Raw genomic sequence first — 25,541 nt, 5'->3', positions numbered from 1 at the left:
GCCTTGGCCCCCCCTCCCTCTTTTTTGATTTTCTCTCCTTCTCTCCAGATCGCCAGAAGCTGGCTGCTCGGCCCTCGGCCCCCAACAGCGCTTTGCCGGCTCTTGTGTTCGCCTGATAGTCGCTGTGAGAAATCGGCGGCGGGTGTGGTCCTTGCTCGGATGGAGCCGTATCGTCGGCGTCGGTACGTCTGTTTTCGTTACTCTAGACTTACCTAATCCCTCGTCGGCAGTCCAGCCAGCAAGAGCAAGGGGGGCGTATCCCGTGCTATCGGAGGCTGCTCCATGGCTCGTTGGCCTCTGAGAGCCCAAAAGTCAAATTGGATCCAAAATAAACCTATACCCCCTCCCCCACGCGTGTAAAAGCTGCGCGAGTGCAGGGCACAGCTAGCCAACAAAACCAATAGAGCGGCAAAATGGTACTTGTACATGACTGCCGTGCTCCGTCCTCTTTTTCTTGAATAGGTTAAAAACACGGCCATGCCCCATGCTCAAAAGGCGCCTCTCTCTGCTCCCTTTCTGTCCCGTCAGCATCTGTGGTGTTTGTCTTCTCTTGGGTCTGGGGCCGTCGTCCTGCCACATGTGTGACGGGAGCGCCATGCGCCGTGAGCCCTGCTGAGCCGGTGTATCTCGCTTGTCCCTCTATCGAGACGTGGTGAAAAATGAGCATCAACGACCCGGCCACAGGTGACGAAGGGCCAATATCATCAACGACAACAATGGCGATAGAGGCTCCTGATATCCAGGCCCAAGCCCGCGGCCCTGCATTGAAATTACCGCCGCTTGTCCTCGACAGTTCAATGCCAAACCCTGCAGCCGTCATAGCTGGTCGTTCCATGCACCAGATCCAGCTAGAGATGGAATATGACGCTGAAGAGAGCGACAACGATGCCGATCAGGGCCCCTCAATACAAGGGTGGCCTGGAGGCTTGGAGCGGCACGCCAGCGACCACCCAAGCGAAACGGAGGATCTAGCCATGAGAGAAATGCATGCCCTATGCGTCTTTGACGACGTGTCAGTGCCGCCATCCGTACGACCCTGGTCGTATCTTATTGAGGCTCTGAGCCCACTTCCTACTGTGCGCAGATGGGGGAGATGGCGATGGCGCGGAGAGCCTGCATTTGGCGAAGTTCGAGTGGCAGAGGCAATCATGATGTACGAGAGGGGGGTTGAGCAACGCACCAGCAACCGGCGCTGTGGCCGCTGCCGAGCGGGCCAGGGCATCTCTCCTCAATGCGTCGTGGCCCCCGAGGGAATCGGCCAGGCGCCTGGCGTGACGGGGCCATGTAGCAACTGTCTTTATGACGGCGTCGAGCACGGCTGCAACGTGTCTGGGAGGATGACTCCGGTGTCAGGGAGCAGAGATCGAAGCAGCGAGAGCATGAGAGACCCAGACAAGGTTGTGGATCATATGGCTGTGCTCGAGCTGATTGCCCAGCTCAAGAGACCCTCTGGAACGCGACGAGACCATAGTCTCCCGGAGCGAGCACGGCGGATCGAGGCTGCGGCCTTGCAGATTGCCCAAGCGGCACGAGATTGGCGGGAGAAGATGGGCGTTCAAAGCTGAGAGAGGCTGGAGTGGTAGGTAATGAGGAGGAAAGATGGCGATTTTTGGCCTAATAATTGGCCATGTCGGCCGATATCAGCTTCTATGTTGGCGTTGTGTTGGTATTTGATAGGGATGGGAATAGGCATAGGCATAGGCATAGGCATAGGTACACATATATACGAATGGTAATGAGTGAACGAGCAACCGAACGAATATTACCTACCTTATAGGTAGAATCATTGGTTTCATGGGAGGGGGACTGTCCCGTCCCCGTGCATCGTCTTGGATATCCCCTCTTCGAATCTTGGCCATCGGTTGGTTCGTCAATATGCAGCCAAGTAGCACCCCGGAAAAGGCCCTGGCTAGCACGACGCATTATATTCCGTATTGCATTGAAATAAGTCACAAGCCTGCGCGGCTGTTTCCTTTTCCAAAATGAGCCGAACAATACATCTTGTGAGCGGTCGTAGAGGGAAACATTGATGCCGAAGCAGAGTGCGTCTCTAGAGGCATTGGGCAAAAGAAAGAAGAGAAATGCGAGCTCATCTGGTCTGATAATTGAAGGCAGGTGCGTGCAGCATGGTTGCCAGGGTTTCGGGCTGGCCGCATGCATGTATCATCATATGCTCTGTGCTGTGAGTGCTGTGAGTGCTGCTGCAAGAAAGAGCGAAGAAGCAAGAAAACAATATGCTGCTGATTGTTGCTATGTAATCGCAAAAGGAGAAATCAAAAGAAGAAGAAAAAAGTAAACAAAGAAGGAAAGAAAGAGAAAAAGGAACAGAAAATGACAAAAGAAAAGCAGATGTGTGGAAACAAAGAGTACAAGGGACGAGTCAAGCCTCGACCTGCGGCGTGGACGTACGGCTGCAGGCCCTGGTTCCATATCTAAACTCCCCGGTCTCCTTCAATCCTCCATCTAGGCCTACCAGGGTCTCATTGCGGGAGTGGCGCCCTACATGTTTGATTTCCTATTCGGATCTCCTGTGCTCAGCCCAACCACACACTCGTCCACCGAGCAGCCACTGCTAGCCGGGCCATGCTTGTTGCCAGAGCCTGATCAAGGCCAGGCCGCCACAGCGGCCGTTTGACTTGGATGGCTGCTCCAGGACGGCCTCGGTGCCAGAATGGGCAAGAGACGTCCAGCTACGCCCATCCGCCTCGGCCCACGCTTACTGCTGGCAAATTACGGCTTCCTGTATCAGACGCAGATTCTCACATCCCTCACATCCCTCACATCCCTCAGTCAGATTTACGAGCGTTGGCTGACGCAAAGCGACCGCACGAGGCACCGAAGCCCATGTCTGTGTGGTTTGCAAGGATGAACGGACGATCAGCCAGCTAGGGAGCACCGTACATCCGAGCCTGAGCAAAAGGATGCCTCTGCATAGCAATGCGGGGACGAGGCTTCAGTCGGCATAACCAGGCTCGACTGTTTCTACCTGTGCCGCTTGCGAGGAGTAAACTTGGCCTGATGGCCTTTCGCCAGAGCTGACATACGGGTTCCCAGCTCCACAGCTGCTATAAATACTTATCAGTGATAGGACTATCGCTCTCAAGCAGGTATCAATAGAGGCCAAGCTGATAGGTGGCTGGGCGCGGAAGATGAAGCTGGGACCCAACTCTGTGCACAATCATGTCCATTTCAACGCACAATCCATGGAAAAATGAGAATTGTAATCTTACTTCCCTTACTTCCCTTACTTCCCGCACTTGCCGTATCGCTGTGGCATTGTGGCGACTGGATAGTGGAAAAAGGAGAAAAGAAGCAGGGGGATAGATAACAAACGTGGCAAGGTATTCCAAGTTTCGCTCTTCAGCTTACTTGTTATAGAAAGATCCCAGAGCTGATGAATCAAGCATCTCTTTCCTCGCAGGACGCCTTGGTTTGGAGTTTCGAGACTGGAATAGGGAGTCTGGACACTGAAATAAAAAGACATCCAGTGACTTGCGATAGGCGCCGCTATTTGATAGCTAGTGGAGCCCGATCCGACAATACCTTGCGCCCATCTTCGAAACTCGGCCTAGTCTTTTCCATGTTTAGCATCTCTCTGTGTTTAATGCTCTCGATGCGGCGGAGCACCAGTCGTTGGCTGCGGCACCAGCCGAGAGCCATCGCGCCAACCTTTTTCATGCACGAACCGCATCTCCACACTGCTTACAAATGAATCGACATCATCTTGCGTACATGCACTGCTGAATGGCTTCTTTGCCCTAATGTCGATGTACACGATGTTTGTCTTTGTGCTGCATCCGATCCGATGTTCCCATATACATCTACAGGGAGCGCGTTCTAGCGTGATCCTCCATTCAATGCCAAGATCGTACCAAGATTGGGCTAAAATTGGAACTATGCCTATGCTCTGTACCTAGCCAGAGTGTTCCAGACATAGGATTGAACTACGGGGCGCTCAACAATGACTGAAGCTTTTGAAGTATGTGGATGAATGCTGAACATTGAAAACAATGGAAGCTGTAAGAGTAGAAAAGCAAGCCCCTTTGTATTAACTTTTCCAACATCGACTCGTATATAAAGCAGCCCCTTATAACTGTACTAGTATGTTTCTATAGATACGACTTAAAGTTTGAGAAATGTGTACTATGTAATTGTTGAAAAGTATGAATATTGCTTGATCTTTGGAAAACATATACACCAGACAAGCCAATAACTCCTAGGCTGTGACTCCAGAATGCTGCTACTGCATTGAATCGTAGGCACAAATCAACCAAACTTCCTTTCCTTCTGTATCCTTGTATGTCCTTGGCTCCAAGAACCCTCATCTGGCGTCTATTGATAGTGATTGATTGCCAAGTGCATCAAGGCAGGCAATTTCGTCCCATCCACGCATGCAATACAAATAGCTGCTTCTGCCGCTTGACATCGACCAAAATTTGGCTTGCAAATCCCAAAAGTGAAGAAAATGTGAGTTATACTATCGATTGTCTGTCTACTGCCATCTACAGCGCGTTGACATCTGCTAGTAGCCGCCGGAGCTCTTCCATCAGGCCATGACAGCCCCTGGGCTGATATTTTTCCCAGCACAAAGCACTGCCAGACGTGCTATTTTACCCAGTAACTGATCACTAAGACTTCACCTGGCAGCTTGATCTGCCATGATGCTCTGAAATTTGCCAAGAGTTGAATGTCAAGCTTCTCTTGCAACACTTGCCAGAACTTCTTCTCCCCTTCACACCCTTATTCGCTGTACAGCGTTGTTCCCTCATTCACAGACATCGTACATCAGAACAGAAAAAAGAACCACTACGACTGAACATATTTGTTATTTTTACTCACAGGAAAATAAAATGTGTCTGCAATACATTATCAAGTGCAGATACTGCGGTTACTGGGAACACTACACCTGGGATCGCTGTCGCGATAACAGGATTCTCCTGGAGAAGGGTTGCGCCATAGGCCAGCCATCGCAGCATCCTTCTGAATGCGAAATGTTCCCTGAAGACAACCGACAGCGACTCAGACGCCAGATGACGCCCTACGAGTGCCCTGTTGAAGATTGTAAGAGCACCGCGATTGCTAAGAAGCTCTTCGAAGAGCGTGCCAAAGTTGAAGCCGAGAGAGCGGCTGCACTGGCCAAGGCTCGTGCGGAGTGGGAAGCAAAGGACAAGGCCAGAAAGGCAGAGTTTGCAGCCAAATACTTTAAAAAGCTGCCTGTGGTGCGATTCAGTGAGAGACGCCAGTCCTTCTTGAATCTTCCTGCTGCAGACTCTTCACAAAGTCGCGTAAGTTTATCTACAATCATCCGTTTTGAAAGAGAACAAACTTGAAAGCTAACGCTGAAAACTATCAAAAAGAATGATCCATCGCCTAGAGCGGATCGCGTGCGCTGGCGTGATGAGTATATCACCGCAGAAGATTCAAGTGGCAATAGTGTTGCCGCATCCATGCACAGCCAAGTTTTTGAGGATAGCGAAGACGATGACTTTATATCGGATGATGAAGAAGAAGAGGACGAAGAAGAAGATGTTACGCCTTTTACTAGATTCGACGGAGCGATTGATATCAAGGGCAGCCTTGAAGGAGGCAGACGCAGAGGCAAAGCCTTTGAGTTTCACGACGACGGAATGCCCATTCGCACGGTGACGCCATAGAGCTCGGTCGTCTACTCAAGATTGAAGTCGAGATATGGCATTCGCCGTAACAGGGAGCTTCCTAGGGGCATTCAGCGGGACTGACTTAATACCTGACGATAGGCTCGAATTGATATGTGATATATGACACGGAGGAATAATGATGCATAGTATGGGTCGCGTTATTGCTAGAAATTGATACCAATGGACATAATCGAGCTATAATCTATATTTCCATCTGCCAATCGGTGATTCTAAAGGATCCAGTGTGCATAATATCTACGGTAGTTGAGCGAAAAAAGAGGCATGGTGAGCCTGGTCATCTACCTATGAATTGTGTAGCTTTTTGCCTCTACTGCTAACATACGGAAGCATGGGCCATTGGTGATTGTGGTTTCCTAACTGCCCTTGACACCCACCACTACGTAACTATTGAATGCAGCCAAAAGATTTACTTCTTAAATAGTTTTATGTATGTTATCATCACATAGCGGTCGGCGAAAATTCCATAGAAAGCGTTGTGACAGTGGGATGAACCTGGCTTTATATCACCGCCATGCTGTACGTGACATCACCAGTTAGACGACACGAAGCGGTGAGCAGGCATTGATTGGCAGATGCTTCTGTGTATCATGTTAGAAAACCCGCATGTTACGCTGGGACTTGGCAGGGCATTTATGTGCATCAAACTGGTCAGTTCTTTTCCCCCCTTCTCGTTACGAAGCGGTGTTCGCTTACTGCCCCCCTAAACTAATGCAGGTGCTCGTACAGACGTCGAATGCTCCATGCACAGACGGACGCAATTCTACGTTACTGCCGTGTCGTGTATCTCCATTACTACAGTACCTAGGTACCCAGATATTCTCGGCATTGCGAGGTACAAGATAGAATATCAAAGTTGACATCTAACACCCAATACCACTCCCACACCGCATGTTGCAAGAAAGCAAGAAAGAAACCTCGAAAACAGCAGCATCTCCCTTTTCCCTACCCCACTGAACAAGCCAACGCTAGGCGGCTGCAGGTCCAGCGGGATTTTTGTCTTTCTGCTTGCGGATCATCAAATTAGAGCGCCGAGAAAAAGCCTCGCTGTTCCTGTTTGGGCAATTAGGCTTGGGCCGGTGCCTGCGGGATGCGCCTGTAGTTACATGTAACCTTATGAGCTTAGCGAACAAGAGACTCCATACCAAGATACGGAGTAGCTGTCGCTAGCAGTAGTCGAGGAGAGAGAGGCCTTGGCGGGCGTGAAACTTTGCATACCTCCCTCTCCTTTTTCTCTCGTACTCTTTATCTTATCTACCTTTCTCCTCTCCAGCTCTCCAGCTCTCCCCTTCTTTTCATTCTTTACTTTTCTATTCTCTATGCTATACGCGTAACGATCAGTTCTATTCCAGAGCTCACCCCACGCCATCTTTGGACGCGACCTACCATCAATCAATCGGCCAGACCAGCGAAATCCTAGGGGATACAAACCTTTGATTGTCGACCCACGATGCATGCCATTGCGGTTCTTGGAGCTGCCGCGGCCGCTCTCTGCAGCCCAGCCGCGGCCATGCCTACCGCTGCTCCGTATCCCGAATTGGAGGCCCTCGAGGCTCTACACCGTCGCGCCCATCTCCAGCCTCGAGCCGATCCAACCGCTGCTTGGGTCACCGTCGGCGACGAGGGCACGCCCGTCAAGACCATCACGCCAAAAGCCACCACCATCAGCGGAACGCCCACGCTTGTCGACGTTGCGCCTCACGATATCACAGCCTCGGTGTACACCTTTACGAGCTGGGGCGTCATCACAACCAGCACTGGCCAGCCGCCTAACCCGACCGCCACATCCAAGAACAATGACGGAGTCTTTTCGCGGTGCTACAACAAGGACGGCAAGGACGCTCCCTTCTGCACACCGTATACGAACAGCTCGCTTCTCACGGGGAGCACCTATTACAGTATGTGACCTCGATATATATATATGCATTCGAATCCGCCAGGCACAGTTGCTAATTGTATCATTCCAGTTACTTGGGATCCCGACTACTACAACAAGACCAACTTCAAGACCAACACGACTTATGAAATCACTGTTCGCCTGGACTATCTCAACAGGACAAGCAATGAGTGGGTTAAGCTTGAAACCTTCGACGACAACAAGGTGCCAGCCTCTTGGGGCTTCTGGCCTCTTAAAGTCAAAAAGGATTATCTCATGGGCGAGAAGACCAACAACATCACCATCACCCTTCTGAGCGCTCCCAAGGGCAGCAACGACAAGAACAGCTCCATTGCCCTCCCAGTGCTTTTCCAGAAGCCCGCCTTACCCCAGAACTCAAAGACCGAGCTCCCCACGGGTCATACGCTCTCCATCGCGCTGCCTCTCGCTTTCGGCTGCTTCGTCTTCATCGTCGTCGGCCTCTTCATGTGGAACCGCAAGAGCCGCCGCATCCAGCTCGGCAACATCATGAGCCGCTCTCGTCATGGCTACAACGGCCGCAAGGCTCGCCGAAACATCTTTCACTCGAGGAAGGATAGCGTTCCGCTGCACAACGCGGATGACCACTTGAGAGACGGAGATTATCACGATGCGCCCATCGCTGGTCGACGCGATAGTGAGGCTCTGGGTAGCTTGGCTGGCACTCCTATCAACGAGACGTTTGAGCAGCAGGGCACCACTGGCGGTAATAAGAATACTTTCCGGGACGAGATGGCTCGACAGAACCAGGAGAGACGTGGAGGATTTTGAGAATGAAAAATGATGGATGAATGGAAAAGATAAAATTGACCATCATGATCCAGGTGATTGTGAGAGGTGCAATTGATACATGAATCTACGAGGAATAATGTTCTATAATAATCACTCTATAGAGTATGCGAGTTGGATCTTGTCAAGATAATAATGCAAGAATGTTGGAGGTGAAAAGAAATCGAATGGGTTAATTGATCAAGATCAATTTATTTGCTACATTGATATTCCCATGAGCTGTGTCACAACGCCCATTCTTGTTTGCTTGTGGAATATACAGTAGAAAAATCAAGTGTCAAAAACATGAAAGAGAGGAGAGTCGTGATTCTCCTACAAAAGTCCAACACCCAGCTCCGACCCTCAGTTCTATTTCCATTCCAGAGAAAACTCCGCCAGTACGGCTTCCTTTTTTCTTTACCAATCCCTGTGCGAACAAAAAGAAACACAGATACGCCCATCCTGATTACTCCTGATATCAACAGAAAACCCATTCGTCCATGCATTACATCGTCACTTATTGTCCCTTTCAACGGTACTCCTCCTTGTCCAGGATTAAAAACAGGCTTTCAAAAACGTCCCAAATGCAAAAAAGATATTCCATGGCGACCATCAGACGTTTGCATGTACAGAGTGATTAAAATCTTGATTGAGCCTGGGATGTTTATACACAATCTCGTCTGGAATGGTATGTTCAATTGGTCGTTTTAGCGTAGGATTTGATTTGCATTGTATCTCGGCGTGCAGTGATTCTTCCACTTCTGGCTGCTGCTGCTGCTGCTGCTGCTGCTCCGAAGCCTTTGATGCCTCGTCCGTAACGTCCTTATAGCCGGCGCACAGATCGAGCCTCTCTTCCCCTTCTTGCAGCGGCCTCATGAACTCCGCCGGTATAGCCGTCATGAGCTGGCAGCTCGGCTGGCACGGCTGATAGGTATCCGCCGTCCAATCATCGTCTGCATAATTCTTGGCTTCGGCCAAGGTGTATCCCGTGCTGAAGCCCTCGTGGTAGGCATCTGGTAGGATGACAATGGTCTCGCCGGGTCGCTGGTCGACGATTCGATGCGGGATGCCCATTTTCTGGAGCTTCTCCGGGAAGAAGAACTCGGCGCGGTGTCGCATAAATTGCGAACACTTGCCCTTTCGATTAAGTGCTTCTTCGGCGATGTCGACGGCTGTAGCAGGGACCACAATCCAAATCTTGCGACCCTTGTAAAGGTGATTCAGGGAAGAAAGGCGAAAGTCTTCAGCGTGGAGCTGGAAAGTAGCACCGAAATGCTGTGCTGATTCGTACACATACGGCGTGTGGATTCCGGGAATAATCGCTTTTGTCTTGTCCAATTTGTCGCCGGCCAACGGGTGGATGGGGCTTCTGTCTGGCACGCCAGCTTCTCGTCTCTGCTTAGCTGTCCACGCGGGGACGTCAACTCGGTAACGCACGTTGCGCATCTGCTTGTCCTTGCTCTTGTTGAAAAGCGTCTTTAGCTTCTTGAAATTCTCGTCAACACTCCCAGAGAGCTCGCCCTCTGGCTCTGAAGATGAAAAGGCGCCTTCGCTCGGTACGGTGCTGACCTGCCAGAATGTCCTGTGGTTGATCTGTCTTATTCGATAAGCGTTGGCCGTCACATACTGCGAGTCCTTCTCTGGAAGCGGGTCTTGAAGCTCTTCTGGGAGGATGATCTTGAAGCAGCCGTCGACTTCAGCATGAAGGTTGCGAGCAAAAGCCAGGAGTGCAGGGAAATCCTCCCACTGTTCGGCTGTTGGTCTGAGGTGTAAGATCCTATGGCCCGGTGGTCCATCGTAGGTATATGCAATGCCGTGAGTATCTGGCTCGCTCAAGGGCGAGCTTGCTCGACTGCTCCCAGTGATGGAAGAGCTATAGTTTTCTGAAGAGCTAGCAAACCTAGCTAGCTCAAGCTCTTCCTCGGGCAGCTCTCCTATCTCTGACACAGGATGGAGAGAGCTAGAGACCTTCGAATCTTCGTCTTGCGACTGTGGCCTCGTAGCCTGATCTGGCTCTTCCATGGCGACTGGTTCTGACGAGGACATTTCACCGGGGGTTAGGGTTACAGCTGCTAAAGGTTCGCAAGCAAGATCGGGATCTGCTGTCGTCGTGGTTTTGTTGTTATTGTTGTTGTTGTTGCTGCTGCTAAGCGATGCAGGAAGCCGTCCTTGTAAGTCCTGCCGTACTTGCTGAGCGGCAGGCTCCGTATTTGAGCTCTGCCCGTTTGCCAGGCCCTCGCCTGCGACGGCCTCAATGGCGCGCCCAGCGCCCCTCTCAAGAGGCGCACATGACGGAGACGAAAGCAACGGCTGAGGGGCGTCCATGTCCGCAGGGCTCTCCTCCAGGCGGCCTTGCGCGCCAAGGGGGATGTCAGTGGTGTCGCGGGCCGTATCGTTGGCCTCGTAGCGACGCTTCGCCTCCATCGAACAGCGTCTAGAATTGCGTAATGTACCCACCGGGTTACCCCCGAAAGCCGCTGCAAGTGTTATGGGAGAATAGGAACGAAATAGACTGCAGATGCGGGCAGGCTTCCTCGGACTCTCCGTGGGTCTGGTGGGTGGTAACGCAGAGAGAGCTTGTAGTATGTAGGTACAGGTATCAATTTGAAAGGGCCGCCGCAGGGAGTTCTAAAGGCAGCGCTGAAAACGTGGCCGCTTCGTTGATGCTGTTGGCCGTACTTGTCGTCCAAGGCTTCCTTTTCTTTCTTTACCAAAAATAAAAAAAGTGAAATAATTCGTGGATTAAAGGAGATGCCCGTCTTTGACCAGATGCAGGGCTGAAACGAGGCGGCCGTCAAAGGCGAAGCTATGCGACCCGGTAGAGAAAGCGGTAGGGCTGGCTGCGCGCAACAAACAACAGGCGGCAAGGAGAAAATAAGTAGAACGAGACCGGCAATCGGACGAGGCGTCAAGCCTAGAAGTCAGCAGCCTATGGCTTCAAGGACGAGCGAGAGAGAAAGAAGAACGGAGAGCAGAAGCTGAAGTCTGGATTGATCGTTACAAAAGAAAGTAGAAGAGTCCCGCAAGATAATAAACATTGATCGAAGCAAAAAAGAAAGACGGGCCAAAAACGTTCGCGACGAAGAGACCTGAATCGCAAAATTTTCGGCCTCTCCGTTGCGTTGGAGCTAGTTTCGGGTACCTGCTACCAGGCCGGCCTCGAGATGGCGGGCGTGCATGCAGGCTAAAGGAGAAGTATAGGAGTACATGGGAAAAGACAGTAAAAAGGGAGGAAGAGGGAAAAAGCAAAAACTCTCAATAGGTACATGCATGTGTAGTAGAAGGAAAAAGTGGTGGTGGCAACAGCAGCCTTTGGGGCGTTTTCGTTTTCCTTTGGTTGCGGTGCTAGACGATACTGGCTGTTCAGCTGGCAGACTTTTTTTCCTTTTGCTCAAATAAAAAAACCATTATGATTTTCATTGTATTTCATCTTCATTTTGGAATCTTGCTGTAATACTTTCTGCTTCCTTATCCTGTCTTGTGCAAAGAAAGGCGTGCGAAAGCCGAATTCGTCCTGCACGCTGCCTGGAAACAAACTACTGAGTCGTGTGTATAATGCAACCCTCCCCCCAATCTGGCCAAAAGGGGGCCAGAAAATCGTCCGTCGTGCGTTTACGTACGTCACACAACGATCCAAGCGAGCGAGATCATGCGCTTTGCATCACTAGTTCGCGCGCGCAAGAGGCGCATATCTGGCTGACTGGAGACAAAGCCTGGAGCCGAATCCGGAAACTCGCTGTGCCACTGGGGGCACCCAATAGGCCTAGCGGTGCAGAGAAGCAGTTGGTTGAGCAGCCCCAGGATGCTTTGTTACTTTAGCGATTTAGTAGCTTGTGGTTGTAAGCACATGCAGCTGGGCAAGTTTAAGTGTTTCTGTCGCTTCTCATTGCATTTTGATTGTGCCTTTTGCTGCCCTCTTGGCCCTTGGCGCGCAGATCGCATCGGCCCAATGCTGGCTGCGTTCATCACTCCGGCCGCGGGAACAGGGATCAGTTGCCCTTCCGGGATATGCGATCTCTCGTCTTGGTGATGCGGGGGAGCCGTCCGGGGTCTGGTAGGCCGCTTTGGATCCCAGTAGATGTGATTTTCAGCCACTACAACCCTCACGTATGACAGCTTTATCATCTCCAGGTTCAGAATATTTCAACAGTAGTAGTATTCAGTTTGCACCCTTGAACTCGACAGACAGTATGGGTAAAACAAGTACATGTAGCTATCGCCAGTCGGTGCCTATAAAAGGTACTAGACTAGAAGTCATATCAAGTCGGAAATATCCAATACGGCTACGCAATTCAACCACACACATACCAGGAGACAGAAAACAAAACATGTAATTTAGGAGGGAAAGAACAGCGTTTCATGCGCCGTGTTAATTTATTCATCTCTCTCTATGGGCTAGTAGCTAACCCTTTATCGCTCACAAACAGCTTTGTCCACCCTGTCCACCCGGAGTACCCGTCGTTTACTGGCGATGCCTCCTCGCACCGCTCAAAAGCCAACCAGCACATTTATTTCTCCCGACTGCATAAATTCGTCAGGCCATTCTTTCCCGCATCCCGGTAACCAGGCCAAAAAAAAAAAAAGCCAGTCATATCATGTGGAGTAAAAGCAACCAACAAACAAAGCTTTGCTGTCAAGAAAATATACACAAGGGGTATTGAGACTCCTGCCCAGCCCCTAAAAGAAAAAAGACAAGAAAAAGAGGAAAGAAGAAGAAAAAAAGAAGAGATGAAACGCGGAAGAAAGGGAGGACTGCCACCGTGGTCTGAAAAAGCGACTAGGTAGGTAAGGTAGTATAGCACCGTTGAAGAGCTCGACCAATGCCCATAGGTAGTCCACCAAATATCCTTCTTGGTCCACTTCTCTAGAAAGGATTTATCCTAATTAATGATTAATGACACTTTGTCAATCTCATGAAAAGTCATCTGCATCTCGTGATGATGCTACCAGCTCTCCTATGGCATCAACAAGCTCCTTGGCTTCTTGAGCAACCTCGAAAGCAATGGGTGGTAATGTCTGGGTCCAGTTACCCCATTCTTGTTCATGAGCTCCTGAATCTGCCATGTCCTGTCCACGATGTTTTGCTTCGACAAGGTGGTCCCGGCATTTGCTTAGGCGAGTCACCATGCTACCGCGGCCGGTGTTCTGGGTCTCCGAGACAAGGTTGCTAACGATATCGCTAATGGAGTCGATTTCCATGGAAATTTGGCGGATATTCCCATTGGCGCGAATACATTCAACAAGATTATGGACGTCGGATAATAACAGTGCGTTTTGGTCTTCAAGATAGATCTGAACCATCGTCAGTCATGCCGTATACGAGATTGCGAATTGTCGCCTTAAGCCCGTACCTGGAGACCTTCGATCTGGCCGTCGTTATGCTCATCACTGTGTCCATTGGGCACCCCCTTTGCATATGGAGCCATCGATTCTCGAGGGGAGTTTACAGGGCTATAGGCCGAAGACTCGATGCTCGCCCTAATACTGGCAAGGTTTTTGAAAGCAGGAGCAGGAGGTAGGCCGTCCTGGGTTGCTGATCCTCGAGCAACGCTGCGTGGGGAAAAGAAACCGGAGGAGTCGATGGGAGTTACAGACCCGTCTTCCTCGTCTTCCAACTCCTCAAGAGGCGTTGGTCGGATTTTCACAGCTCGGAGCATGTCAACAATAGCGACTGTGAGATGAGACGCTGCAGCATCGACAAGGGCGATTGGCGTGATGCCAGAGCTCGTCGCAAAGCTCTTGGAGACGGTGATCAGATTGTTTGCAGTGGCAGAAATTCTTGCCCTAAGCTTTCCATGCTGCTGGGCCGCCTCGCTGCCGCGTGGTGCAGCCTCGTCCAGGTCTCTCGTAATTCGCCGGACGCTAACCACAACCCCCTTCATGGCATCGATGACAGTCTCCGGGCTCTCTTCACGAACTTTCTGCAAAAGCTCGTCGATGGCCATCTGGTACTTGGTGACGTGGACATCCTTGACCTGGCCACGCTCATCCAGCAGGGTGTTGTCGCTTGGTAGCTTCGTGGATTCTCCGTCTACGCTGAATCCAGCGGAAGAGCCTCGAAGGCTTCTGATCTGAGTCTTGGTTTTCGCGTAGCGGTTCCTCCATTCGCCAACTTCGTGCTCCAGTTGTGCAATCGTCTTTTCAAGCTCTGCCTGTCTTTCGTATTTTGATCCACTTTGCAGAGAAAGCTGTCGCATCTCACGCAAAAACTCTTGAGCCTCGGCTCGCGCCTCTTCCGTCACTTGCTGCTGTTGCTGCAGCGAGTGTCGCAGTTCGTCATTTTCTCGTTGCAAATCCTCATGTATGCTTGTAGAGGACATCTGGCTCATGCTCTGCCGTACCTGTTCTCGGAGCTGCTTTGTTTCCTGTTCGTGATCCTCGCGCACACGCTCCAGTTCTTGCTTCAGTGAGTTGCTCATACTCTCCGCTTCTGTTAGTTTATTCTCGAGGTTTGAGCGGAGATCTGCCCATTCCTGTTTTTCTTCTTCTGTGGCTGCGGCTTGTGACTGGTTGTCTCGCAAACTGTTCATTTCCTCTTCCTTCTTCTTCATTGCGTCTTCCATGCTTGTGAGCCTGGCAGCCAAATCCTTCACCTTTGCCTCGTAGTCCTCGATTACTTTCTTATCCGCCTATCGCAAATTTGATATTAGCCACACCATAAACAAATTAAGAAGAAAAAGTAAACACAAGCATACCTCTGAAGTTCCTCCATTTTCTCCATCTCCAGCTCCATAAGCATCAGAGCCATCGTCATCCTCTTCAATCATAGTGCTCTTGTTAGGGACAATGGTGTTATTCTGAGTAGGGTGCCGCGGCATTGGTCGAGCGTAGTTGCCATTAGGAATGCTGGGTGATGGAGGCACGCCGTACGCATCAAGCGGCGGCGGTCCTCTGATGGAGCTGGCGTTTGATGGCCTTCGGCCGCGGCTCTGTCCCCTCGGCGGGTAGTCGCCGCCATTAACGGGAGTCCCTGTGCGATTTATTGGGCCGCCTCTGTTGGACATGGAGCTGCCCATACGGGGGATGTCGCCGCCCACGAATTGCGGAAACCTGCGCTCCAGCTCGTGAAACACATCGGCCGCAAGATCCCTAAATCGAGGAGGTCCGAGTGATGACAATCTCTGGCGAGCCTGGTTCCGCTTCGGGTGGAAGGTCTTCTCTGGTAACAGGAAGCCTGGCGGCACGTTTGGCGCATTGGGAGGAATGCGTGCTGCTGTCTGGCGACGCACCAGCTCATCGTAGACGTCCGTACTCAACTCGAAGAACTGCACCGGGGAGAGTCGCAGCAGCTTGTCGCGGGCCTTGTTGGGCTGCTGTTTGGAATTCGGATCGCGCTGCTGCAGGAAAGCCCGCAGAGCAACATAGTGTTCGCCGAGGACGTTCTCGTCTATCGGGGCAATGGGCGAGTTGTCGCCTCCAGCCTCGCTCCGCGCGTACATGTTCATGCCATTGCTAGATCGGCCCACAGAGGGCGGTGGTGACGGGCCGCCGGTGTTCGTAGGCCCCGGGGGGAAGCCATTCATGCTCATGATCCCAGGGGAACCTCCAGAGTTGGGAGGCGACACGAGGTTCCCGTGAGGAGGGAGGATTCCGTTGTCGTTGGCCTGATATCGGGAGAAGGACCACTCGCTGCCGCCTACAGACACTGGAGAGAGCGGCGCATTGCGATCGCTGATGGTGCTCATGGTGGGAGGGAAGCAGGAGGAGAGTAGGAAGAGGAAAGAAAGCGGCTAGCTTAGACGCCACACGATGGAGAGGCTTTGGCGGTTTGTGTCTGTGTGCCTGCCAAGTCCAAGTACTGTGCGAGCGTAGTGTCGTGCCAAACAGACGCCACCGAGAACCAGTCCCAAAGCCACGGCGACGACGACGCCTGTCCTGGTGCTAAAAAGGCCCGTTCCCCACAGTGTGGCACCCCTGGGAACTGCTGCTGAGTGCTGCTATCCAGTAGCAGGCTGGGCACGATGGGATGGATGGACGTTGTTGAGATCAATGGGAAAAGCTGAAAGCTGGGCTGTCGTTGGGGGTGACAAACAGGGAAGAAGCTCGAGGACTAGTACAGTACAGTTCAGTTGGCAAATGGACCGGCCGCTGAGCACAGTCAGGAATGAGGGAGGGTCTAGGAAGCCGTAAACTGGGCGTTCCCACGAGGTTGAGGTCGCTAAAAGGGCGGATGGGCCAGTTGGTGCGCCGGCAGTTTTTGAGAGCCGCAAAGCCCTGTGAGTCCCTTCTCGGGACTGCTGCTGCCAGGAAGAAACTTGCTTTGGGACGAGCCGTGCGGTACACGCGGCCAGGCAAGTACTCGACAGACAGGCGCCGGCAGGGCTCGTGTGTAAGTATCTGCTGGGTGAAAGGAACCGGCGTGGCGCAAGACCCGGGAAGAAGCAAAATTCGCGACGGCGCTTGAAACAGCAAGGCAGGGATGCCGCAGCTCGAATCGAAAGGGCTGATTGTCCACACGTCCGGGGGTGAATCAAAAGGGGGGGGCTTTGGAGCCTCTGCTGGACAGATCTGGCGCAGGTCGGAAATGAGCTGCTATTCCCTTGTTGGTAAATCAGAGTCGAGTGCAATTTCTTCCAGACAGCGCCCCGTCGGGGTTGGGAAGGGAACAAGTGCAGAGAGAGAGAGCGAGATGGAGCTTGGCACGGGAGACAAGCAATGCTAGCAGGTAGCGTGTACTTTCCGCAATGCTCACTCAAAAAGAGATATGGATGGAACTGTGAAAATCAAAACACTTGTACTAGTCAAGTTGAACAAGGGTTGGAAAGGGAAGGAGGGAGATTCAAGAAGGGAACGCGGTTAATAGAAGGGAGAGACGCCGCTGCAGAAAAAGGCAGGACTGGAAGGGCTGACGCAACAGCAGAGATCGATCGGCGGCCAGCAATAAAAGGAACCGCTGCGCGGGCAGCAGTGGCGGTGGTAATTTAAAGTACGGAGTACCTGGGCCTAGCACATGCGAATTACAGCATCAGCAGCAGACTGGACAAGGCCAGGGGAAGAGCCCTCTGTAGTGCATCTCGCTAATACAATTAGCAGCTGTGCGGGTTGCAAGCTTTCACCACTTGCTTACATGTACCTTACTGCAAACATGTACATAGGACAAGTTCTATAGTACGGACCATCTTCTGGTTTCGATGCTACAAATCATCACTGGCTGGCTGCTACAGTAGGTCATGAGATAGTCGTTCCCCACCGATCCCCAATCGTCGGTGTGCAATTGTGCATATAATAGCGCTTGTGACTAGCACTCAACCACAGCGTAAAGACAAACTGCCAATTGCTGTGTCCATCCACTCTACTACATAGTCCTCTTTCGCACCTCTTTTTTTTCTTCTTGTTTTTTCAAATACTTACATCTGTAATTTCAATCATTTCGTGTGCCGAGCTGTGGCCCCCAGGATAAAGCAGGAGTCCCTTGAACAAAAACAGATGCGAGTCTTCCGTGCCTTGCCTCGTGGCGTTGGCGCCATTCGAATAGCCCTTCGGCTAGAGCTGGGGGAGTGGGCATGTTCCCCTGAATTGCGGTCTCGCCGGGTCCTGATTTGCTCTGCAATCGCCAACGCTAGGTATTGATCGGGGCCAGAGTGGCGCTTTTTGGGGGGCTGTTGCGGTGCGGTTCATGATCCAGGAACGAGGCCTCCAGAATGCTTGCAACTGAGATATTAACTTTTTTTTTACTCTTCTTTTTCTTTTCTGCATGTCAACTTTAGTTGTCAGACAGCACGTGGAATCTTTTAGGCTACTCTACATATGTTTCACATATTATGCGTTTGTATACAAGTACGTGCAATATCGAATATATGATCTTCACAACGTTGATGAAAACCGTTAGATAAGAGGCTGCAACCAGGACAAGGCCCAAGAGTACCATCGAGCTGTGGCAACACATGCTTGATTTACTCCTACTTGATCTTTCTTTTTCCATCCTCATGACTTCGTATGCCTGTGGTCCGCCAAACAGGGGCTCTGTCTTCACCAGAATCCGATACAAGGCAGCCAAGTTTCGGTGATTTAACATCTGTTGCCCCCAGTATGGTGGCACAGAGGAGGTTAATGGGAGTTTGCTCTGATCTATATATAGCGCTTCGTATGCTGCTGTGCTCGTATTAGATACACAAATAGTAAAGCTTCAACAACGGGAAGTTGTTTGCGTCCGACCATCTACAAGCATGATCATTTGGTGGCAGTCGCGAAAGTTTGTGAACAATTCAGTCGTCCTGCGAAGCTCTCAGCTAATCTTGCATCGAGGGCAATCTCGTAGATTACGTGTAGTAGGTATAGACCCATGCTTGATTGCAGCCAATCCAGCTGCCCTGGCCATCCATGACGATAGCGTCTGGTGCTAGTGCTTTCGGCTGCTGCCAATGCTACTCTGTAATAACTGTCCGGGCATTAGTATCCATTGCTGATATCAGTCATGCGCGTGAGACAATGCGACGGTGATAGTGCTTCGTCTTAATATCGAACCTGATAAGAGAGGTTTCTCCAAATGGACATTATGAACTATCATCGACCTAAACTATTACTAATATGACAACTATCAACATCTTTGAGCGTCAACACGCGACCTACCATACGCATTTAATGATCATTACCCCCTGCGTTATCAGGAAAAGAGTTCCCAGTCTCAGAGAATAGCGCGTTGGTGCTCGAGCCAGACCAGAACAGCAAAGAGAGTAAACATTATAATTTTCTTCAAACTTGAGCAATTGTCATGCAGTCTTTTATAGCAGAAACTGGAAGATTTACAATGCAATACGAACCATACCACGAGCGTTTCATTGCATTCTCCTCCCACCATCTTCTCCTGTTACCCACTCTTCGGGTGCTTCCCGAAACCAACAATGTAAGATTCCCGTGCCGTTATCTACTCATCTCATCTCACCAAAGCCAATCTGGAACATGTCATTGGAGATCTTGCATTGGAGTAGTCCGGAGCACAGTCGATTGGCAGACTAAATGCCGGCAATCTAGCAAGGCTGCAAGCTGCCCGGGCTAGACGCGGGTTGATGCATATACGAGGTTTCGATTTGATCCGAGGAACGCCACATTTCTTGTGTTAGGGCATGCGCGAAACAGACAAAGCTAAGCACAGCACAGCACCTTATTCTGCGTGGTGTGTTTATGCCATCCGGTAAGACGCAGATTTTACTGTTGTATAATCATTCATTCCTACAGCGGAGGAATCGAAAATATGAGGACCAGACATTTTCCCATGGCCATTTGATTAGAATATTAGCCATCAAGAGTTCGCAGGGCCGTCATGTGCTTGGTATGAAATTCTTATGCGTGTTCTCATGCACCCAATTAAAAGAAACGAGCCAAATCACTACCTGCAAGGTCGCCCAAACGCCACGCCAAATCCAAAGTGCTCATAGTCGCCGTGAAAAAAAAAAACAAAAAAAAAAAACAAAGATGACGTAGCGAGATTTGTCGGGCCCATCTCTCCATTAAAACCACGCCAGAGTCCAGGTTGATGGTAGATTAGGCCAACGTTCTTGCCAGGCGCCAATAATCTCTGGAACTCGCTCGTCAAAACTCGCTCGGGCAGACGCACTCCCGCTGTCAAAAGCCGCCGAGCCTATCGCGCCTCGCTCCTCTTCGGCGGCGGCATTGAGAGAATTGGCAAGATCGAGAATGCCTTGCCCACCAACGGCAGCCTCCTCGTGGTTATCTTTGATGTCAATGTTGATCACATGTACCGGGCGATTTAACGGAGAGCCACGGTTGAGGAGGTCGTCAATGACGGCATCCCAGCACCGCTCTTCACAGGTGAAGACTACGTCCACGACACCGCCTTCCACGCCCTCGCTGCCCTTGTCACTGGAGTGTTGCAGCCTTGGGACCCCAACGGGCCAATCTTGCCAACGTTCGGGCCCCCATTTAACGCCTCTATTTCTTCCTAGCATGTTCAGAATACCATTGTTCCGATACAGTCTAGAGTCTTTCGCCTCTAATTCTTTGTACATGCTATCGTACGATGTCTTGTTGAACTGATACACGTTTGGCTGGGTGATTGTCGGGCCCGGTAGCCGGACGAGAGAGCCGGTGCCAAAGGAGATTACAGGGTAATTGGCTTGCGAGAGTCGGAGATGAGCTTCCATGGATCTGGATTTATATTAGGAAGAACGCAAAAGGGATCATCTGCCATTGAGACCGACCTGTTGTTGTTGCTTGCGCAAACAGTGCAGAATCTGAGCTTGTACTCTCCATTCTCATTTTGTGTCGAGCCATTCTGCTCCGTTGTCGTACCATTCGCAGTCTCCATGTTGAATAGTTAATTATCCTGGGCAAGAGGTTACGTGATAGCTACACGAAAGAGGATGTTGCATTATCCAGCTCAAGGCAGTGAGTTAAATCTGGTTCGAATCCACTAGCGTTAGCAAACTTTTGAAACTTCCAGTGGTAGCGCGATTGAAAATTGCAGAATTCTTCATCAGTTTGAATCGTATATTAAGTAAAAAAAAATTTCTCATCAGAGCGCAATTGCTCAGACAGCTCCAATAAAGGGTTCATCATAGAAGAAGGGGGTTCACGGGTGTTTCATAATTCATTTCCTACCTTTGATAAGCGTAACATGTATCTGTCCGCATTCATCCAGTATCAGCCATTGGCGGGTGCTGGCTGTGCGACGCTGGGGCTCGTTAATTTCGCTCGAGCATAAAGCAATATTGAAGCTTTTGAAAGTCGTGAGGTGAAAGGAAAAGTTGGCGGTGGAGCTCTAGGCGACCTACGGGTAAATCGCGGGCTGATAGCTTAGCTCGATATCTGTATTAGGTAATTACGGCCCTCCAACAAGCCTTGTATGAATGAGATGAACATGAGCACTGCCATAATTCATTTTCTTTCCCAACTGATGCATGGACTGCTCACACAAAGCGACTATTTTATGACTTGGATTCTATGATAAAATTCTGTAGAAGAGAAAAGCATTTTGCAAAATTCCACGGAGCACGGGACATGAAATATACAGGAGCAAGCATATGGTAGGTACTTCAAGTTGTTACCCATGAGAGCGTTTCATGCAGTACAAAGGCTGTACTTGGGCAGTACCAACTGCCTTGTTTGGAGGCATCCTCATGAAATTTGGTTCCCCCGAAAGTTGCCCCCATCGCAGTCCTTTTGTAGCTCTATGATTGGCCTGCAGGCACGCGCATAACCTGAAACGAACGACGCTTAGGCTTCTCCCAATCAGCGTCTGGCGTGGACCAACCCCTGCCCGCAGCCGCTGTCCAAAAATAGAAGCACGGATGCCACTGTAGGTATTCCTCTCATGTGTTATTAAAAGCCTGCCATCGCCAGACGGAATGTGTCAGGAAGGGTTCTGGGAAATTGCACTGTGAGACACTCGTACGGTGTCTTGCGTCTTGAATATCTGGGGTTGTGCATCTCATCTCGTTGATTCTGCTCTTCAGTCCACTCTAAGCAAGAGATCACGCAGTCTGCATCCTGCTTCTTACATGTGACAGTATCGTAGATCCTCCACTCTCTGAAGAGTAGGTACTAATTAACATCAGTCTCATGCGCGGGTGCGTTGGTTTGCTCAACACACTCAATACAGGTATTCCCGCCGTTCTGGGCAAGGCATCTGGCACGCCACTTAGCAAATCTCCCGTCCACTTGAACCTCAGAGCAACCTCATGGCAACGTAACCATTGAAGGTAATACCGCCCAAAATCAGCCTGGTCAACGAATAATACCACTATAGCTTCCGTGGAACCTGACCGAGCTAACTCTGACCGCGGAAATCAGAGATGGAAACGAAATTGCTACCAATCCCAATTCTGCTCGTATGAACCTGGACCATGTTTGAGGTTTAGAGCCCCTATGTGGGGTTAGAGCAGCAAAACCCAGACTTGCGGTTCCCACGGGCTTATAGTAGGTGAGGTAGTAATCCTCCATATTGGCATGGTAGGTACCTAGGTATTACGAGGTACTATTACCAGGTAATGTGGTAGCGACAGATCTCCCACGCGCCAGAGATAATGGTACATACAGTATGTGGTAGTGTTGAGGCGTATTACTCCGTCTGTCGAATACACGTACTGGCAGCTGGACATGAGGTATTACCACGAAGTAGCTGATCTTGCATAAGAATTAACGGAATTCGTCTGATGGCCTAATCTAACTGAAATATTGATCCCACCGAGTTCTATTAGGTGTCCTAGTACTGGCTGCTTTCCCTCGGCACATCCAGTGTTGGTCATGTATGAAATAGGCTGCAGCGTCCAGTCTCTCTAAGCTGGCGTACGAAACATTCACCATTTGTCCCAGGCAATGGCTCCGTGGCATTTGACTGAACTATCCGTGTAAATAATCAAAAGTCCATGCTATTGCGATTGTACACGACGCCAGAGACTCAGCCACTTCCTTGGCACTCATCCCGATATCGACTTGGAGCTGCTGCGCAACTTGGCCATCAACACCCCGCTTCGCAGAAACCAAGCTGTCAACTTATACCTGAGACGGGAGAGGATTACTTGCATATACCCAATCCAACGAAACAACTCAAAATTAACCATCAGCGGCTCGCCTTGCCGCTCGCCCATTCTGGCGCTACCGATTCCATCCATCAAATTTACGTTGATAGGCATATTAGCCTCTGCTTTTCAGGCGCGGACTCGTTGGACTGGCTGCGGCTCGGCCAGTAGAATTAGCGGGCGACGCGCTGACTCCAGCTGGACGGCGACCAGATTTAGCCCTATATCGAAGCCGACTGGACGTTGACAGCGGTTCGCCACTAACAGAGTACTAATAGAGTGCGTTTCAGCCAGCGCAAGTACTTTGGCGGTACATTGTGTGATCGCTCAGCTTCGATCGACTCCAAGCTAAACTTCTGCTCCGCGAGGCAGCCTCGCCATCTCCCGCACTCGCCCAGTCCCTCGCATCTTGAAATCTGCGTCAGGACCTCCAACGTCACCCGCAGCGCCTCTGCAGCAGCGCAGGGGGCACCCGTCAACTGCAGTCCTAGCACTTCTGCTGTCATCAGAACCAGCATCCCTCCAGATCACCGCCCTAGCCTCCCTCACGCCTCTTCTGCAAACAACCCTGCTCTGACACACCAGCGACCGCTTGTCTCAGATTAGGGTTTTCTGAGCCTCCCACCTCCGCAGAGCCGATCTCTGTCTGTATTGCTCTCGCCGACACCGAAACTCGCTCCGCTACAACCAGAGACACAGCACAGACGCTGTCCCGGAGACAACCATCCTGCTTCGACTTGCGCTGGAAGAATTTGGATAAAGGCCTGCTTGCCTGCCGGCGGCTGCTCAAGTTGGTTTCCCAAGGGCCGAGGCGTGGTGCTAGAGGCAGCAGCGCTGGATTCTCTCTGGTGGCATCGGACTGCAGCACCTTGGAGGGATGACCGCAACCGCAACAATGTCGATGAATTCGCCCACAGCAGCAGCGTCCCCGGCGGACCTCGCTTCGACGATGCCAGACGCAATCGACTCTGACCCAGCCCCGCTGAACGCTTCGACATCGAATCGCCATAGTACATTATCCCGACCACTGTCATATGCGTCCAAGAACAGATTGTCACAATACTCTGTTACCGGATCGCTGCCCCCCCGATCGCGGCCTCAATCTCACGTGTTCCCCATGTTCCCCTCGAGTCTGGCCTACACGCAGGTGCGCGACTTCGCATATCCCATCATGCATCCCATGCACTACGGGCCGCCACCCGAGCCCTCAGGGCCGCCGTCTGGGCTTACGACGCCCATGAGTGAAACAAGGCGGCTTTCCGAGCCGTCTGTCTCGTGGGACCAAAAGATGCCGTGGGATTCATGGACACCGGATGGATTCAGCCGAGCCCACGATTTACCGCCAATTCATTTTGGGGACGGCCCTCCCTATAGCGAAGATGAAGACTTACAGAGCCCGGTGGTCTCTACAAGACACCGGAAGCACAAATCAACCTCAGCAGCTCTCCATACTGGCAGAGGGCGCACTGGTCGCGACCCTGACAGAGGCCAATCTGCCATTATTAGCTCTAGCTATGACGATAGCCAGAGCTACTACCTGGGAGTTGGCGGAGACGGAAGCGAGCGATACTATGTGAGCCGTGGAGGCGAAGCGAATGGGCCCGGCGGTGAACTTGTCACATACCCCCCAGATCAAGGACATCATGGCCATACATACCAATACTCGCAACGCCGTGAAAACGACATGGATGGGTACCGCTCGGACTCCAGCCGCTCATCATCACCGGGCGGCCCTGGAGTGGACCAATCCCGCTACTCGCGTGACTATCAGTTCACCATTACCTCTCCCGATGAAGAGTTTCATGGTAAGGCCGTGGCTCTCTTCGACTTTGAACGAGAGAACGAGAACGAGTTGCCATTGGTGGAAGGCCAGATCATTTGGGTGTCTTACCGCCACGGACAGGGCTGGTTGGTGGCAGAAGACCCAAAGACTCAGGAGAGCGGCTTGGTTCCAGAAGAATACGTTCGATTACTCCGAGATATCGAAGGAGGGATGAACAGCCTGACTGGAGCTCTTGTCGATGCATCTGGATCTCCCAATGATGCGGGCACCCCAACCCAGACAGAGCATAACAACAACTTCGGCCATACTCCCACGCAAAGCACTTCGACCAACGGATATCACCAACCAATTGTCTCTACTTTTTCGACTTCGAGCAAAGACCTCAACCCGTATCCAACGGAACAGCTTGGTATTCAAGCCGGCCAAGCCCCTCCTCAAGTAGTTCACTACCATGGACAGAGAGGGGGCAGCCAAATCAGCACTCCTACCTTGACTCAACTACAGGAGTCTGAAAGAAGAGCAAGCCAAGACGCAGGAAATAAGTCAGAAGAAATCCCAACAACTGCGCAAGAAGAGCCGAGCGCGAAACCTATCAACACAGACGCATCTGGTGAAGCAGCAGAGATAAGCTGATGAAAATAGCTTGTCAGATAACTTGACAATGAGCTGGAAATATCCCTTGAGCCGGAAATATTAAGCTGATTTTCGTATTTTCGTGTATTTTAAAGTGGAAGAGGAATACAGTATAAGAGATATGTTAGAGCTGCTCATGTTTGGAAGTGGATATACAACTAATTGCTTGGCATCACCATCCCATCGCCGGAGTACCTACCATTAGCCGAGGTTCTCTCTTGAGATGGTTTAACACGATGAATATATAAAGGAGATACGGTGTATTTGGCTGGCTTCAAATTTAAAAGAGG

General features: G+C 51.1%; 7 protein-coding genes across 7 annotated transcripts; 4 read left to right on the top strand and 3 right to left on the bottom strand.

Moving 5' to 3' along the window:
- Nucleotides 1–659: 659 nt before the first annotated feature.
- On the top strand, nt 660–1,565 carry TGAM01_v200096 (hypothetical protein; the record flags this gene model as incomplete). The annotated part of the gene is made up of 1 exon (XM_018804634.1): nt 660–1,565. One exon carries the CDS (start codon nt 660–662, stop codon nt 1,563–1,565), a length of 906 nt encoding a protein of 301 aa, XP_018662174.1.
- A 3,285-nt stretch (nt 1,566–4,850) lies between these two features.
- TGAM01_v200095 (hypothetical protein) lies at nt 4,851–5,654 on the top strand (the record flags this gene model as incomplete). The annotated part of the gene is made up of 2 exons (XM_018804635.1): nt 4,851–5,285; nt 5,358–5,654. The coding sequence occupies 2 exons, from the start codon at nt 4,851–4,853 to the stop codon at nt 5,652–5,654; spliced, it is 732 nt and encodes a 243-aa protein (XP_018662175.1).
- Nucleotides 5,655–7,125: 1,471 nt separating this feature from the next.
- TGAM01_v200093 (hypothetical protein) lies at nt 7,126–8,361 on the top strand (the record flags this gene model as incomplete). The annotated part of the gene is made up of 2 exons (XM_018804636.1): nt 7,126–7,573; nt 7,643–8,361. 2 exons carry the CDS (start codon nt 7,126–7,128, stop codon nt 8,359–8,361), a joined length of 1,167 nt encoding a protein of 388 aa, XP_018662176.1.
- A 609-nt stretch (nt 8,362–8,970) lies between these two features.
- Nucleotides 8,971–10,782, bottom strand: TGAM01_v200094 (hypothetical protein; the record flags this gene model as incomplete). Its single annotated transcript, XM_018804637.1, has 1 exon — nt 8,971–10,782. The coding sequence occupies one exon, from the start codon at nt 10,780–10,782 to the stop codon at nt 8,971–8,973; it is 1,812 nt and encodes a 603-aa protein (XP_018662177.1).
- Nucleotides 10,783–13,269: 2,487 nt separating this feature from the next.
- TGAM01_v200092 (hypothetical protein) lies at nt 13,270–16,043 on the bottom strand (the record flags this gene model as incomplete). The annotated part of the gene is made up of 3 exons (XM_018804638.1): nt 13,270–13,650; nt 13,710–14,987; nt 15,054–16,043. 3 exons carry the CDS (start codon nt 16,041–16,043, stop codon nt 13,270–13,272), a joined length of 2,649 nt encoding a protein of 882 aa, XP_018662178.1.
- A 3,762-nt stretch (nt 16,044–19,805) lies between these two features.
- On the bottom strand, nt 19,806–20,623 carry TGAM01_v200091 (hypothetical protein; the record flags this gene model as incomplete). Its single annotated transcript, XM_018804639.1, has 2 exons — nt 19,806–20,463; nt 20,517–20,623. The coding sequence occupies 2 exons, from the start codon at nt 20,621–20,623 to the stop codon at nt 19,806–19,808; spliced, it is 765 nt and encodes a 254-aa protein (XP_018662179.1).
- Nucleotides 20,624–23,730: 3,107 nt separating this feature from the next.
- TGAM01_v200090 (hypothetical protein) lies at nt 23,731–25,251 on the top strand (the record flags this gene model as incomplete). Its single annotated transcript, XM_018804640.1, has 1 exon — nt 23,731–25,251. The coding sequence occupies one exon, from the start codon at nt 23,731–23,733 to the stop codon at nt 25,249–25,251; it is 1,521 nt and encodes a 506-aa protein (XP_018662180.1).
- Nucleotides 25,252–25,541: the final 290 nt, after the last annotated feature.

The sequence above is a fragment of the Trichoderma gamsii genome (assembly GCF_001481775.2).
Source record: "Trichoderma gamsii strain T6085 chromosome Unknown Scaffold_1.2, whole genome shotgun sequence".
NCBI lineage: Eukaryota > Fungi > Ascomycota > Sordariomycetes > Hypocreales > Hypocreaceae > Trichoderma > Trichoderma gamsii.
Note: the sequence above shows the minus strand (reverse complement) of the source record. Positions and strands in the feature narration are given on the sequence as shown.